Here is a 17,017-nt window from a genome sequence, read left to right as displayed (position 1 = left end):
GTTAAATAAGTAAATAAATAAATATTTATAAAGGAAAGTAGTCTATATCGACTTAAAACCAGAGGGAGACTTTGTACAAAAGTAGATTGCTTGGGTACCTCTGTCCCATTCGTGTTTCAACCGTGAAGCAGTTGTGTTTGCATGGCTGTGTTTCGGTTTGAAGGGTGGGATATGGCGTGAATTTACTGGGTACAGAGGAATTACATTTGAGTACTCAGGAATGGAAACGCATGGGGGGTATCATGGGCGAAACAGTATACTCTGTTATGTCCATGGTACTGCTCATGTCTATAGGCGACGGTTACCAGTTTCCATCAGATGGGCCGTCAGCTTGTTTGCCATTCTAAGTTGCATAAAAAAATAAAAAAGGTACTTGGGTTTCACACACGAAACTGACAAAGTATATGTAGAAAGTGATAAAGGTAGAGTTGTCGATTTATTTAAACGATAAAATGTACGTAAATGGTAATAAATATATACAAATTAAACAAAGTCACTCACCCATTACTACTAAACAAGTCTGCGAGCCTGGTGTAGTAATCACTGATTACAAATTGTGTACCTACATTTTACAACACAGGGAGCAAATAGGCATACGGCTCACCTGATGGTAAGTGACTACCGCCGCCCATGATCACCAACAAAACCAAAGGCATTGCAGGTGTGCTGGCGGCCTTTTAAAAAGGAGTATGCTTATTTCTTGAAAGCTATGATGTCGTATCGATTCGGAAATACTGCTGCTGGAACTTGAATTCAAAGAGTGGTTGTGCGTGGAAGAAAGTGCCTTGAAAAACGCACGGTGGAAGACCGCCACTCGTCTAGACGGTTGGGATGAAACTTTAGGCTTTGTTTTAAGAGGGACGCTGCTGCTCATCCCTCGACCATGAAGTGTTCATAGTCGCTTTTTACGACATTTAAGGGAAAAGAAAATAACCGACATAGCCCGAAGGATAAGAAAGCTGAAGTGGCAATAAGCTGGTCACTTAGCTCGAAGAGCCGACAACCGATGGGGAAGAAAGGGTCTTGAGTGACGAGTGCGTATGGGTAAACGCAGTGTAGAACGACAACCCCACTAGATGGAGTGAGGATCTGAAATGCTTTGCAGGAAGTCAGTGGATGGGGGAGGCTTATGTCCAGCAGTGGGCGGAAATGACTGAAATGATGATGATGAAGGGAAAAGAAAGGATATCTCATTCTATGCCGGGACCACACGCTATAAAATATATTAGAACAGAAGTGAACCGAAAATTCAAAATCGACAAATGGTTCTGCAAGCCTCATACGAGTATTTCAACAGTTCAATACGTCTGTATTAGCGTGGGCGGCTCATTATTATTTTATCATTTTTCTATCAATGTTCCTTTAGGAAAAACATTCAGTTACGCCGGTGGAACATACCCTTAAAGGGTGCTATCGTCTCCGACGTCAACCTGTATATTCGAATATGATTTTTCCGAATGCATGTTTGTGTAAACCGTTTCAATCGTACCGTAAACTTCGTATATTGTTATCGCTTCCATAATAGGTACATAGAAAGTTAGATTGACTCCAGGAACTGGGGGGAGCGGATTTTCGTGGCAAACTTACTAGACATTTGTGGACATAGCGTTATTCAGTATTGATCCGGACTCCAATTAAGTTGGTGATTAATTATGTGTTTGACATTATGCATATGCGTACTGACAATTTGGCGTTCCATTGTTGCTCAATAATCCAATATGTGACATATATTATGTTCGCAATGGTAATTTGACGAGTATTTAGCGAAATTAATTATTAATTGTTCACTAAATTGTGTACAAACACGATACAGTGTAAATAATAATAATAATATTTAGATAGATAGATAGACAATTTATTTACATTACTTACAGCATACAAATTACAATAAAAAAAACATACACGTAATACACAGCAAAAGAGACAAAAGAATAAAAATAAAAAAAAGCACAAATAAAAAAAAATACAATAACAAAATACATAGTCTAACAATCTCCTTTGTTACCATTCCTTCACGCGTGTGCCATAGTACCACAAAATGGTCACATCTCAGTTTATTGCTTTGCCCTTAAAAGAGCAAAACACTGATATTCTGCTGTGGCCAAGAGTCAGTCGCGAAACTTTTCTTTAAAAATTTACAATATGAAAATATATATATATATATATATATATATATATATATATATATATATATATAATAAACTGCATTGTATATGTCCATTATATTTATTTGCAACTACAACAAAAGTAAGAAAGAGTACAAGTTTAACATTTATACATTACTTTTATGTTTAAGTTTTAAAATAAAGGTACAAAAAAATATTTATATTTATAAATGACGCCCTTAAAATCAAAGACGGCTCAAACCAAGTCTGTCAAACGTTCAGGAAACTACAATAATTATTTTGTCAAGGATATGGAACGATTCTATATTTTAAAACAGATTAAAAATAAATTTGAGTATTAGTAATAATGTGAGTTTAAATTAATAGAACTCCCTATATATACTTGAGTATATTTGAGTACAGAGTGAAAATTATTTTATAGGCTTCAAATATTGAAAACTGCTCGCTGATACGTATCCCTTAATGACTGGATCGATATGGCTAATTCTTTAAACGTTTGTAAATAGTTAAAGAATTTATAAATAAAAATTGTATAACACTATGGCTGTAGGGCGAGATAATGTGTAAATATTGTACATGCCAATACAGAGCGAGAATGTACGTAATATGTCACCATTACATTTTGTCCACAGGACGTCGAAAGGGTGGATTACGAAAACAAAGCGTAAAATATTAGGCATGGAAAATCTCGAAATGCATATCTACTAGTATAAGCATCTTCACTATATACGTAGTAAAATACAAACTAAAATCCACCTCATTGAGCTATAACCAGTTATTTTGATTAAAAATTAAAATTACCGAAACGATTTCGATAATTATTATATTGTACCAATCTTAAAAATGTGTACTTTGTGATAAAAAAAAAAAAAGAATTTTCCAAACAGGTTTATAAATGACGGAGGTATTAAGTAGCACATACAAAAAAAAAAGAACCGAAATCTATAATATATATATATATATATATATATATATATATATATATATATATATATAGTCTGTCTAGCGTGGCAACTATTGGCATACCCCCCCTTATGGGGGAGACTGTGTATGTCGCAGTGTACAGAGGGCCTACCATGAAATGTTTACCGAAATTTCGGATCCAAACGAAACACAAATTTGATGTTAAAAGTACATGAACAGGGAGGATTTCGGTACGAACAAAAACACGAAATTGAGCCCGAAAATTGGAAGTGAACCGAAAATTCAAAATCGACAAATGGTTCTGCAAGCCTCATACGAGTATTTCAACAGTTCAATACGTCTGTATTAGCGTGGGCGGCTCATTATTATTTTATCATTTTTCTATCAATGTTCCTTTAGGAAAAACATTCAGTTACGCCGGTGGAACATACCCTTAAAGGGTGCTATCGTCTCCGACGTCAACCTGTATATTCGAATATGATTTTTCCGAATGCATGTTTGTGTAAACCGTTTCAATCGTACCGTAAACTTCGTATATTGTTATCGCTTCCATAATAGGTACATAGAAAGTTAGATTGACTCCAGGAACTGGGGGGAGCGGATTTTCGTGGCAAACTTACTAGACATTTGTGGACATAGCGTTATTCAGTATTGATCCGGACTCCAATTAAGTTGGTGATTAATTATGTGTTTGACATTATGCATATGCGTACTGACAATTTGGCGTTCCATTGTTGCTCAATAATCCAATATGTGACATATATTATGTTCGCAATGGTAATTTGACGAGTATTTAGCGAAATTAATTATTAATTGTTCACTAAATTGTGTACAAACACGATACAGTGTAAATAATAATAATAATATTTAGATAGATAGATAGACAATTTATTTACATTACTTACAGCATACAAATTACAATAAAAAAAACATACACGTAATACACAGCAAAAGAGACAAAAGAATAAAAATAAAAAAAAGCACAAATAAAAAAAAATACAATAACAAAATACATAGTCTAACAATCTCCTTTGTTACCATTCCTTCACGCGTGTGCCATAGTACCACAAAATGGTCACATCTCAGTTTATTGCTTTGCCCTTAAAAGAGCAAAACACTGATATTCTGCTGTGGCCAAGAGTCAGTCGCGAAACTTTTCTTTAAAAATTTACAATATGAAAATATATATATATATATATATATATATATATATATATATAAATAAACTGCATTGTATATGTCCATTATATTTATTTGCAACTACAACAAAAGTAAGAAAGAGTACAAGTTTAACATTTATACATTACTTTTATGTTTAAGTTTTAAAATAAAGGTACAAAAAAATATTTATATTTATAAATGACGCCCTTAAAATCAAAGACGGCTCAAACCAAGTCTGTCAAACGTTCAGGAAACTACAATAATTATTTTGTCAAGGATATGGAACGATTCTATATTTTAAAACAGATTAAAAATAAATTTGAGTATTAGTAATAATGTGAGTTTAAATTAATAGAACTCCCTATATATACTTGAGTATATTTGAGTACAGAGTGAAAATTATTTTATAGGCTTCAAATATTGAAAACTGCTCGCTGATACGTATCCCTTAATGACTGGATCGATATGGCTAATTCTTTAAACGTTTGTAAATAGTTAAAGAATTTATAAATAAAAATTGTATAACACTATGGCTGTAGGGCGAGATAATGTGTAAATATTGTACATGCCAATACAGAGCGAGAATGTACGTAATATGTCACCATTACATTTTGTCCACAGGACGTCGAAAGGGTGGATTACGAAAACAAAGCGTAAAATATTAGGCATGGAAAATCTCGAAATGCATATCTACTAGTATAAGCATCTTCACTATATACGTAGTAAAATACAAACTAAAATCCACCTCATTGAGCTATAACCAGTTATTTTGATTAAAAATTAAAATTACCGAAACGATTTCGATAATTATTATATTGTACCAATCTTAAAAATGTGTACTTTGTGATAAAAAAAAAAAAAAAAGAATTTTCCAAACAGGTTTATAAATGACGGAGGTATTAAGTAGCACATACAAAAAAAAAAAAGAACCGAAATCTATAATATATATATATATATATATATATATATATATATATATATATATATATATATATATATATATATATATATATATATATATATATGTGTGTGTGTGTGTGTGTGTGACAAGCTAAAACGTCCCGAATTGTCATATAATTGTTTGGGACATATCATACGCGTTGAATCACTGTTTGTTCATTACACTGTGTTAAAGCTTTCCACTTGAGTTAACTGTTTGGAAGTTAAACCTTGAATAGAGCGCACGATATTCATAATTAATTATGTCGATGCTTCGCCCGCGCGGAAACGCGTAATTTCCTATTCCCGTGGGAATTTCGGTGAATTCTTTGACTATGAGAGAAACCTAGAATTATATGTGTATACTTAGTTTAAGCGAGTGACTTAAAACTTAAAGTCAATTTGTCAATACAAGTTTTTTTTATAAGTTATCATTATTAATATCAGAAATGGCAGTGTGGTCCCGGCATAGAATAGGCCACCCCTTTCTTTCCTGTGAGTGTCGTAAGAGGAGATTAAGGGAGGGCGACAGATGCGCAGCGGCGTTCCGTTTAAAACATCTCTAAAGCCTAACTGCGGTTGCCAATTCGCCTGTCAAGCGTGGCAACTACTGGCAACCCCCTCCCCCCCAAGGGAAGGCTTATATTCAGCAGTGGTCAATTAAAAGCTAAAGCTAAAAAAGTACTATTACATGTAGAATAAAAATATAGACGTAGTTAAAAAATTTATATAATTTAAAAAATAATATGTGAAAGTGTGTTTGTTTGTTACCTCTTAGTCTTAATCACTTTACCAATCACTATAAGATTTGGTATACAAGTATATGGAATGGAGAAGGACATGGATGTATGTATGTATATAAATAAATAAATAAATATTTCTTTTTTTCTCCCAAACATTAAATATATCCTATTCACGAGTGAGCAGTCTAACTGTCCACTGCTGAACTTAAGCCTCCTCCTTAGAGTAGGGTTGCCAGTAGTTGCCACGCTTGGCAGGCGAACTGGCAACCGCAGTTAGGCTATAGAGATGTTATAAGAGGAACGTAGCTGCCCATCTCGCGCTCGAAGTTGAGCTTAAAAGCTAGTAACTATATAAAATCTACCCACATATATGCATGAATAAAATATACATGTATAACATGGAATTTTATTCGTTTGTGAGACAAAACCGCAGTGTCGCATTTGAAACTGCTATGTATATTGCAACAGTTTCTGTATAAAGTTGTTGAGATTTGTGATTTGCAGTGTCCGCGATCCTACATTTTCACATTGCAACGTTTTCATACGGTCGTTGCGGTCTGTTTTTAACCATAAAAATAATATATTTAAACAGAATCAACGGTTGATTTTTACTGAACAAATTATGCCATCTGAAAATATAGCAAAGAACAAAGAAAATAAATAAATTATCAAATAAAAAATAAATATTTATTTAAAAATGATAGTTAATTTTTTTTTCATGCAACTCATGCAACTCATCCACTAGGCCCGTCCCGGCTTCGCACGAGTGGACAATTTTACATTTTAAAAAGTGGCTATTAAGGCTGCACACGCGACGGAAACTTAAAAATGGAGCAACTTCTCCCGTTTTCCCAACATTTCCCTTCACTGCTCTGCTCCTATTGATCGTAGCGTGATGAAAAGTATACTATAACCTGCCCAGGAGTATGAAGAATAATTGTACCAAGTTTCGTTAAAATCCGTCGAGTAGTTTTTGTTTATATAACGAACATACAGACAGACAGACAAAAATTTTACTGATTGCATTTTTAGCATCAGTATCGATCACTAATCACCCCTTATATTTTGGAAATATATTTCATGTACAGAATTGACCTCTCTACAGATTTATTATAAGTATAGATTTAGAATGGCAAACAAGCTGACAGCCCACCTGATGAAAAGTAGTAACCGTCGCCTATAGATATGAGTACCATGGACATAATAGAGTAAACTGTTTCACCCATGATAACTCCCATGCGTTGCTATTCCTGAGATCTCAGGTGTTATTCCTCTGTACCCTGTAAATTTACTGCCATATACCACCCTTCAAACCGAAATACAACGATGCAAACACAACTGCTTCACGGTAGAAACACGAATGGGACAGAGGTGCCTAAACAAATGACTTGTACAGTCTCTCTCTGGTAAATAATAAGATATTTATTATCAAAGTTATTATACAAAACTAATAATATGACAGAATATATCAAGGACATTTCAATAGTGAATAATATTAATTTTTAATTTATGATTAATTACCAATTAGTATTGTATTGTATTGTAAAATCTTTATTGTACATAATTCACATTGAACACTGATAAATGATTTAATATACAATGGCGGACTTATCCCATAAAGGGATCTTTTATAGTCAACCTTTGAGAAGCGGGGGGAATGAGATTGCTAGTAATGGGGTCAAATAGCCCTATTATTAGCAATATACCCTGTCAGGTAGACCTTCACGTGGTTCCCCCTGGAAACCATCGTGACTAATTCTAGTTTAATTCGTCAGGATGGGCCAACTGACCTACTTTCATATTCATCTGTCATCCCTCACTGGTGCCCCGTCAGTGTTTCATTAATATATAATACAATAAAAACTTACATATGTAAATAATAAAAGTACATGAATAATAAATAAAATAATCTAATATATAAAATTCTCGTGTCACGGTGTTTGTTACCAAACTCCTCCGAAACGGCTTTATCGATTTTCATGAAATTTTGTGTGCATATTCGGTAGGTCTGAGAATCGGTCAACATCTATTTTTTATACCCCTCAATGATAAGGGTGACCCATCCCTAAAAAAAAAATATTTTCTAGAAATAATGTATATGGCAAAACAACGTTTGCGGGGTCAGCTAGTTAATACATAAATAAATAAAAACTTACACACATAAATACATATATATACATACATACACACACATATAGTTATTCAGCATTGTAGTGATCATCTGTCATATTATAAATTAAACATGTCGAATGGATAATGCATAACAATCATATAAGTAGTTAGTATATAATATGACTTATCTATCTTGATAAGTGTATTACATAGTAGAAATTATATTCATATTATAGATAAGATTATATATATATATATATATATATATATATATATATATATATATATATATATATATATATATATATATATATATATATATATATATATGTGTGTATTACATAGTAGAAATTATATTCTTATTATAGATAAGATTAAAAATGAATCTTATATATAAAATTCTCGTGTTATTGTTACCAAACTCCTCCGAAACGGCTTTACCGATATTTATGAAATTCTGTGTGCATATCGGGTAGGTCTGAGAATCGGCCAACATCTATTTTTCATACCCGTCAATAATAAGGGTGACCCTCCCCAAAATATTTTTTTTATTTTTTTGACAAATTTTTCCATTTTTATTTTGTTATGATTTAGCATTGAAAAATACATACAACTTTAAATTTTCATCGTTTTACGATTACAACAACCCCTGTATTTTAATTGCGATTTTTATATTTGGCAATAAGTGGTAAAACAACGTTTACGGGGTCAGCTAGTATATATATATATATATATATATATATATATATATATATACATCTTCTGTACAGTTCTTCAAGTTATTTATTAAAATAAAACAAGGGACTTATGAACGTGTCTACTCCTATACAGATCTTGTTTAGAGTGTTAAGGGAATATTGTAATATTAAATATTTAAGACCATATATATATACATATATACATACATCGTATGGGTATATATTAGTGTGTCAAATGTATTTTATCTTGTATATATTTATTAGACTACTTTTTTAACAGTGTGATGCCATGTAATAAACACACCTAATCCCAAAGTAATCAGACCTTGTACTATGGGTACTAGACAGTTATTTAGTTCTTATTAATAGTAGTTATCAGATGACAGATATATTTATAAATACAATATGCTGTATGTTTGTATGTTTAATAATGGGCCTCGTTTTTGTTATGTTTATTTGTTAAATGCAAATGCATGTTCACTTGTAATATAAGATTTTTCATTTTCCATTTAATTATTTTCATGTTATATAAAATACTATATAAAGCCTCGTGATACTAATTTTGCATTCCAAAATTAATATAAATCTATTAAATCAGCAATTTGCTTTAATCTATGACTAGCTTTTACGTACGACTTCGTGTAACCGGTATAGGTTCATTGACCGGGACAAAAGGTAGATTACGTCCTTCTTCATATCAAATAAAACATGTACATCAAATTTTATAGAAATTAATTAAACAGCTTAGAGGTAGTAAGCAGGCAAAACCGATTCCATATTTATCTACACTAATCTACATCTACACTTATAAAGAGGAAAGGTTTGTATTTTTTGTGTGTATGTATGTTTGTAATGAATAAACCTAAAAACTACTTTGCCGATTTCAAAAATTCTTTCACCATTACAAAGCTACATTCACCCTGAGTAACATAGGCTATATTTATTGCTAGAAAAGATAAGGGATCCTTACTAAAACTTTAGTAACGTAACTCAAGGTGTAAAAAAATGCTATAAAATATCTTTCATTGCGTGCGCTGCGGAAACTATTGGTGATAGAACAAAAGTATGTTCTACAATATTGAAGAAAATATCAATAACTACAAAAAACTTCGCAATACCATATGTCCTACTATTATCGTTATGTCACAATAATCACTTTTTAAAATGTTGTAAAAATGTCCAACCGTGCGAAGCAGGGACGAGCCGCTAGTAATATTAATAAAGAAGTTAGAACAAGTAAGGGTAGCATAAAAGGCCTCGTACACAGAACTGTCTATTTAAAAAATGTACGACTCTTGCTGTCGGCTCTTTATGGAACAACTAATGAAATATATCAGGTAAATGTACCAATATACCGACATAGAGCAGAGTTTATGTTTCTTGGGAGATTGCACGTGGGTGCAGAATGCAGTGCGGTGTTCTGAACTAATGAGAACATATACACACCTTGGGAAACATTAGGTGCACTGCAGGCGAGACTGTTTGCCTATTTGTGGCCTAAGCGACACGTGCGGCAATGTGTACGTATTGTTTTCGTCCGCGGTGTAAACGATAGAGGTACTTTTTGTCCGTTGATAATACCTATTGTACAAATCGTGTTTAAGACGTGTGCATTGTAGCAGTACAATGTAGATGGTTTTATGACTCGACTAAATTGTACGTCGCCCTCATTGGACTTAAAAGTCTGGGAATGTTTGTTTGCGGACAAAATGTCCGAGGACATTGAGGTGCAATCCTTTATACATGATTGTAAACATGCTACAGTTGGCACGAGGACAGTAATAAAGAAATAATTAAGTTCTTTTTTTAAATTTCTTAATTTTAGTAAGAACGCTTTTTTTTTTATAAAATATAAATTTACAGCTTTCCGCCACGATCAAAGATTCCTTGTTCTTAGGCATCAAGCCAAAGTAATATATTTTCACTTCTATCAATATTAAGTACAAATGTCAGATTTGACACATGTTTACATGGGCGTGACGTCACATTCGACGCCATAACACCTGCAAGCGTTTTGATAAGACATTCGAAATTCGATATACAACACTTATATATTATAAAAGTTTGTTACTGAACAAGTCAGTTTTGAACAATAATAATTTTGTTTTCTGGCTTTAATAAACCTGTAAGTGTATACACAAAACACATATTTTTAAAGTTACCATGCTTATTACTATGTATAATTAACACATATCTACATTCTAATTTTTAATGGGAGTCAAACAACTACATATGAAATGCTAATATTTAAATATGGAACAACAGTTCTCGTGATTGACAATGCATGATGGGCGAAATGGACGTTAAAGAAAGGGAAGCTATTGTACCTTGATACATTTTTCATTAAAACATTTATAACATTAAAAATATAATCAAAACATTTGTATTTTAAAAAGAAACTAATTGAGCTCAAAATAACAAAAATATACAAAAGTACATGTTAATATCGTAAAAGTTTTTTTTAAATTATTTTTACAGGGAAAGGCAATTTGATCAATCAAGGTGCAGCAATACCAACGTATTTGATACAGCATATGCTGCACCTTGACCATAGGCAGTTTTAAGACAAATAAAATGCAATGTGGAATCCAATATCAATGCTATATTTAATTTTCTATATTTCTTACAATTATATAACTCACGCAATAACAAGAGAAACTATATTGAATACAAATATATTAGTCATTAACTTATTTATTATCTTTTATCTATTCAGTTTGAGGCTAAACATGTTTTTTTTCTTTTATATCACACATATTTTTCTTAATCAGTCTCATAGTTTATATGAAAATAAAATATATTTACTTCTTATTTGATAACCACATAAACAGTTGAAATATTTAGAGTCTAAAGTGGGAACATTAGAATAGAACATAAACAAGGTTGTTATCATCGTAATTGGAATACAATAGCTTGTTGTTCATTTGTATATGTTACTTCTAATATTTTCGACATTTCACGAACGGAATTCAGTCTCAGAATTAGTTTTATTAGATTATTTTTTTAATATCTGCCCATAGATATAAATTTCGAAAATAGTGCAACTAAACCGTCGAACAATGCAGATGCAAATTAATATAATTTCCCTCTCCGTTATTTCTTGTAAATAGAACTAGCTTTTTAGTCCGTTTTGTTCTATTAGTAGGACTGAACGGATTTATTAGTTCGTTTAGTTCCACTAGTAGAACAGAAGAGTTCGGTTCTACTAGTAGAACTAAATCGTAGAACTATACAGATATAATCCTTTTACTAGATATTTCAGTTTTTTCAGAATTATTTGCATAAACTTGATTAGCAGATGATTGTACTGTTGAAAATTGTCTGATGTCGTAATTGACTATAAAGGACTCTTGTCTTCGCTGTTGTTATCTTCTGTACCTTAACCAGAATACAGACAACACTCTCAACTTTACCTATATATTCTATATTTTATAAAAAATAGGATAAGTTTAGCAAATGTCTATATAGCACAACGAAAATGCTAATAAAGTAAATTTCTTAAACAGCAAGTTATGAGATGTTTCGTATTTAATACATTTAGTACAGTATTTAGTATTAATTATATATTATCAAGAAATTTAATAAAAATAAAAAATATAAAACTTACCTTTAAACGCTAAAAAATGTATAACCGCATCACCTCTAAATGTTTAGAAATTATCATTTGCGTCTTACTTCATATTGTTAGTTTTTTTTTTAACATCAACTAACCATAGATAATCACCGGTAAAAAGAATAAGAATTGAAAATCTTCACATGATCAAGGTACGGCAACTTCCCCTATGTTATGAGATATCTATGCTATAAGACATTATATGATAGGTATAAATAAAATACTCTCATGCAACATAAAAGTACCTTAATATTTAAATTACCAATAAATAATTTGCAAATTAAACATAAATAAATGAGCAAATAACACATTTAAGACTTGATATACTTAACATGAACAACTTTATTAGTTTGGAGTGTCCTTTATATCACTTGATCAAGCAGATATTAAAACCTAAGTGGCTAGCCATAATCTCTGAACACTAACGTGCACAAGAGTTAAGCACTATCGGCGTAATTCGGAAGTTATCTGTGAAGTCCGAGTCTCAGACGTCTTAAAAGAGTTACGCTCTAACAGCGTAATTCGGAAATTATCTGTGAAGTCCGAGTCTCAGACGTTTTAAGTTAAAAGAGTTACGTAGTAACAGCATAATTCCGAAATTATCTGTGAAGTCCGAGTCTCAGACGTCTTAAGTTAAAATACGAGTAGTTACGCACTATCGGCGTCAAAACAACCTCGACATAGAGGGCTGTCTGTGGCTCCTGTTGTGTATAATTTTTTTTAATGGGCAATTGCCCGTTATTGTCCCTATTATTAAGTTTTTTTTCTATTTACATATAAGAAATGTTTTGATAGTCGTTGATTCAACGTTCGCAGGGCCAGTTTTTTGCCGGCAATCAGTAGACTGTATCCATCTTTGGTTTTGTATGTCAGCGGATCCTTGACAAATCCATGTTCGAAACTGCGAGAACGGAAGAGGAAGAAGTGGATACATGCCCACCACTTTCGTTCCAGAATCCCTTTTAGCTAGCTCATCTGCGGCATCGTTACCATACGATCCACTGTGCCCTCTTATCAACTGGAGGATTACTCGATTATTGTAAGATATCTTATCCAGTGCCCGGTGGCATTTGATTATTAATTTGTTATTTGTCTTGTTGTTTTGTAGTGCTTTTAGTACCGCTGTGTTATCACATCAGAATCTAATGCCAATATCATTTATTCCCAGCTTATGTACAGCTGCAGCAGCCTCGGTTATTGCTACACATTCGAATTGGAATATTGAGCTGTGTACGCCAAGCGGTATGTGTATGTTTATATTAAGGTCTAAGGAAAAGACTCCGGCTCCTGAAACGTTCTCAGTTTTGAAGCCATCGGTGTATATGCGTGTGCGTGTTAGTAAGCGTATTTTAGTATGAGTGAGTGTATTTTAGTACGGGAAGTTGAACTAAAATTACGAATTATAGCTACAGCCATGACTTTTTAAAGTTGTTCATGTTGATTTATATTTTAAACTTTAAGATGATATAAGAATGATTTTTTAATTTAGAAAAAATATAAGTAATAGAACATTACCGCCAGAGACGTTTTCTAACGTAAATGCATTGAACTTCCACAGCACTGACTGATTCAGGATGCACTGCAAAAAAGCAAAACAGTTTATTATTACAATACACACATGGTGGCTATTGGTAGTACCATGAATCACGTCCTGTATCGAGGTTTATTCGCTCTAGCGATAAATTAAAAAAATATTCGCAGACATTCAGCGCAGAAACATTAAGAAAATGCAAATGGTTGCGTTCGGCGAAGTCGTTGACCTCTCTGTGTAACTGGAAATATATAGCTTCGTTCGAACGAAACAAAGATGCATTATTGTTTACCAGATTCTTGGCTGATTGTCAATGTCCACTGCATCGGGCAGGAATTTTAATACTACGTACAAACGAATATGCCTATGTAGTCGCGTAAGGCGCCCATTACACGATACGTTTTGCTGTCCGTTTTAGTTGAGTCAAGGTATTATAGAAACTAGATAATTAACAGAATGTACAGTGCACTCTATTCTAAATACGATTGGCGGAGAACGAATTTCGACTTAATGACGTTGAAATTAGAGTTGAAATTTAAACGTTAATAAAAATTTACGATTATTAACCTTTAAAGGATGATGGTAGTAGATTGCATCAAACGCAGTCTTAAAAGTGACATAATATAATATTATGTCAAAAAAAAACCTACAATCGTGACAAAATTATTATTTAGATTAAAAACTAAACCATTGAATGATTTTAACTGAACTATAGTGTTTGTACATGGGGGATGTTTAATAAAAAATGATATGAATGAATACTTATATGTTGACGACCAAATACTGTTTGTATCGTCAGAGTATGAATTACAACAACTGATGACAGTAAAGAATGAAGCATCCGCAAGAATAGATATGAAAGTAAACGCGAAGAAGACGAAGGTAATGGTTATTGAGAGGAATGAAAGTTTAACGTCATGTCAGATAATGATAGGAGATAAAAGAGTAGAACAAATGAGTGATATTTGGGTGCATTGTTTACGAGGGATAGGAAGTGCGAGGGTGGTATTGAAAGGAGAGCGAAAGCGGGAAACAGCGTTAACGGTACACTGCTCTCAATTGTGGCGAGAAAAATGTTTCGTGCCAAGTTCGCCTTACCATAGTTCACGGAGTACTGATACCAACACTCATGTACGCAAGTAAATCGTGGGTATGGCAGAAGAAGCATAAAAGTAGAATAAATGAAGTAGAGATGAGAACTTTGAACAGAAGTATATGTGGTATTATATTAAAAAATAAAGTAAGAAATAGTACATTTAGAGAAAAGTGCGGATTGAAAGACGATGTAGTGACAAAAATTGGAATTTGAATGTTGCGTTGGTTTGGCCATTTTGGAGAGAATGGTGAAAAAAGAGTTAAGAAAGATTTTTATCCAGCATGTATAAACGGAGATATCGGTAGGTGCAGGCCTAGACGGATATATGTTGACCAAACGACGCGCTGAGAAGGGTCAAATTAAAATTTCCGTAACCGACGAGCGTGTATAAAAACATTGACGAATGCAGAGGAAGCGAAAGAGATCTGTTCGAATCGCAGCATTTGACATTCGCATATTGTTTCTGCCTACCTTAACGGAAGACAAGCTTGACAAATATGTATGCATGTAAGTATCGTCTTAATAAGAGAAATAGAATCTAAAACAATAATCTTTAGTAATTACATTTATCTGTCTGTCTATATGTTTTATTCCGGCATCACACGAAAACAACTGTATAAAATCCGACGACGTTTTCTTTGTTGTATGCTTGATGGTTTAACTTAAACACTGGTGTATGTTTTCTCTATCATTTAAGTGATAGTCAAGCGACTATGCAAGCATTTGTATCAATAAGAGTTAATTCAGGGTTAAATATTAATTAAAACCTAAATAATTTGGATAGGCATAATAGAGTTAATTTGGTATGGGTCCCTGGTCATATAGGCATTAAAATGAAAAAGTCGGTGAGTTGGCGAGAAGGGGATGAACCGTTGTACTTGCATCAAGTTGTTAACCATGACCTTGAGGAGTTTGCGAAAATAAAACAGAAATGGAGAAACAGGAATGGAGGACATTGAAGGGTCTCAGGCATTCTAAAATCCTTAACGACAAGGTTTAGCGATGGGATAAACTCATCTACAGCGGTGGCAGACAACTGGCAACACTTATAATGAGTTCCTTAACTGGACATATGCCAGTAAGTCATATACTATACAAGATGGGTCTATCCTTGGACACATTATGCAGATTGTGCAGTAAGGAATCGGAATGCGTATAAGTCTACTGGGAACGGTTTATCCAGAGCCAGGGCACTATAGATATCTTAAACCGCGGGATATCGTAAAGGTAACACATAGAAGCTATAAAATAATGGTATATGACTGGGGGTAGCACAAAAAAGCACAATGGGTCGACATGCAACGGCTTAGTTAACCCATACGCGAATAGAATAAAAGATAAAGAAAAGATCTTGATATGTTATTTAGAATTGGTCTATTTTATTGGATTTTTACTTCTGAAATCTACGTACACGAACTAGCGGGCAAAAAGTTTATTTAGAATAAAAAATAATTTTCCAAATTGGTTTGTAAATAATGGAGTTGTGAGGTATCAAAAAAAAAAAGGTAAAAATACCGAATTGAGAATCTTCACCTTTTATGAAGTTGTTTTAAATGGAACATAAACACGAATCGTGTATTGGTGCGCCTACGGTGCTAAATATTACGTTCTTACCACAAAAAAGTTAAACTTGTGATAGACAGGTGTTAAATTCACTTTTAGAAGTCCCACTACAAATGGGCATCAAACCCCTGATTATGTCTCAACTAGAAATTATAAAGTAAAAAAAGTGTTTAATGTAATAAATTTTATTGTAATATATCTAATAAATGTTTTGCCATTGCATAAAATTACAATAAAACATCATTACACCGATTAAACAACGTTCAATCACTAAGACAGTGTTTTGATAAACACCGTTTAGATAGGCGAGCGTTTTAAATGATTTCTGTGGTAAGAGCGTATGCAGTGTACGTATAAAGTACACATTAAACCGCGGCACTTCCTCATAATGTACTATTATGTTGTAAACATTGCGGCTCATACGACTATTTATAAATAGACACAGCTCTTTTAAAAGCGCTAATCATAACTGTTAATTTAGTTAAATGATTCGCTTGTTGACGCCTGTTGG

The 17,017-nt window shown here is 32.9% G+C and overlaps 1 protein-coding gene across 2 annotated transcripts in view; it reads right to left on the bottom strand.

Moving 5' to 3' along the window:
- LOC113520474 (dual specificity calcium/calmodulin-dependent 3',5'-cyclic nucleotide phosphodiesterase 1C-like) overlaps positions 1-17,017 on the bottom strand; it is a 224,248-nt gene that overhangs the window by 101,623 nt on the left and 105,608 nt on the right. For both annotated transcript variants that reach the window (XM_052896730.1, XM_052896729.1), the window contains exon 4: positions 13,832-13,895. In XM_052896730.1, the coding sequence (XP_052752690.1) occupies positions 13,832-13,895 (64 nt within the window). The remainder of the gene's footprint in view (positions 1-13,831; positions 13,896-17,017) is intronic.

This window comes from Galleria mellonella, unplaced genomic scaffold, assembly GCF_026898425.1.
Source record: "Galleria mellonella isolate WM207_F2 unplaced genomic scaffold, CSIRO_AGI_GalMel_v1 utg33, whole genome shotgun sequence".
NCBI lineage: Eukaryota > Metazoa > Arthropoda > Insecta > Lepidoptera > Pyralidae > Galleria > Galleria mellonella.
Note: the sequence above shows the minus strand (reverse complement) of the source record. Positions and strands in the feature narration are given on the sequence as shown.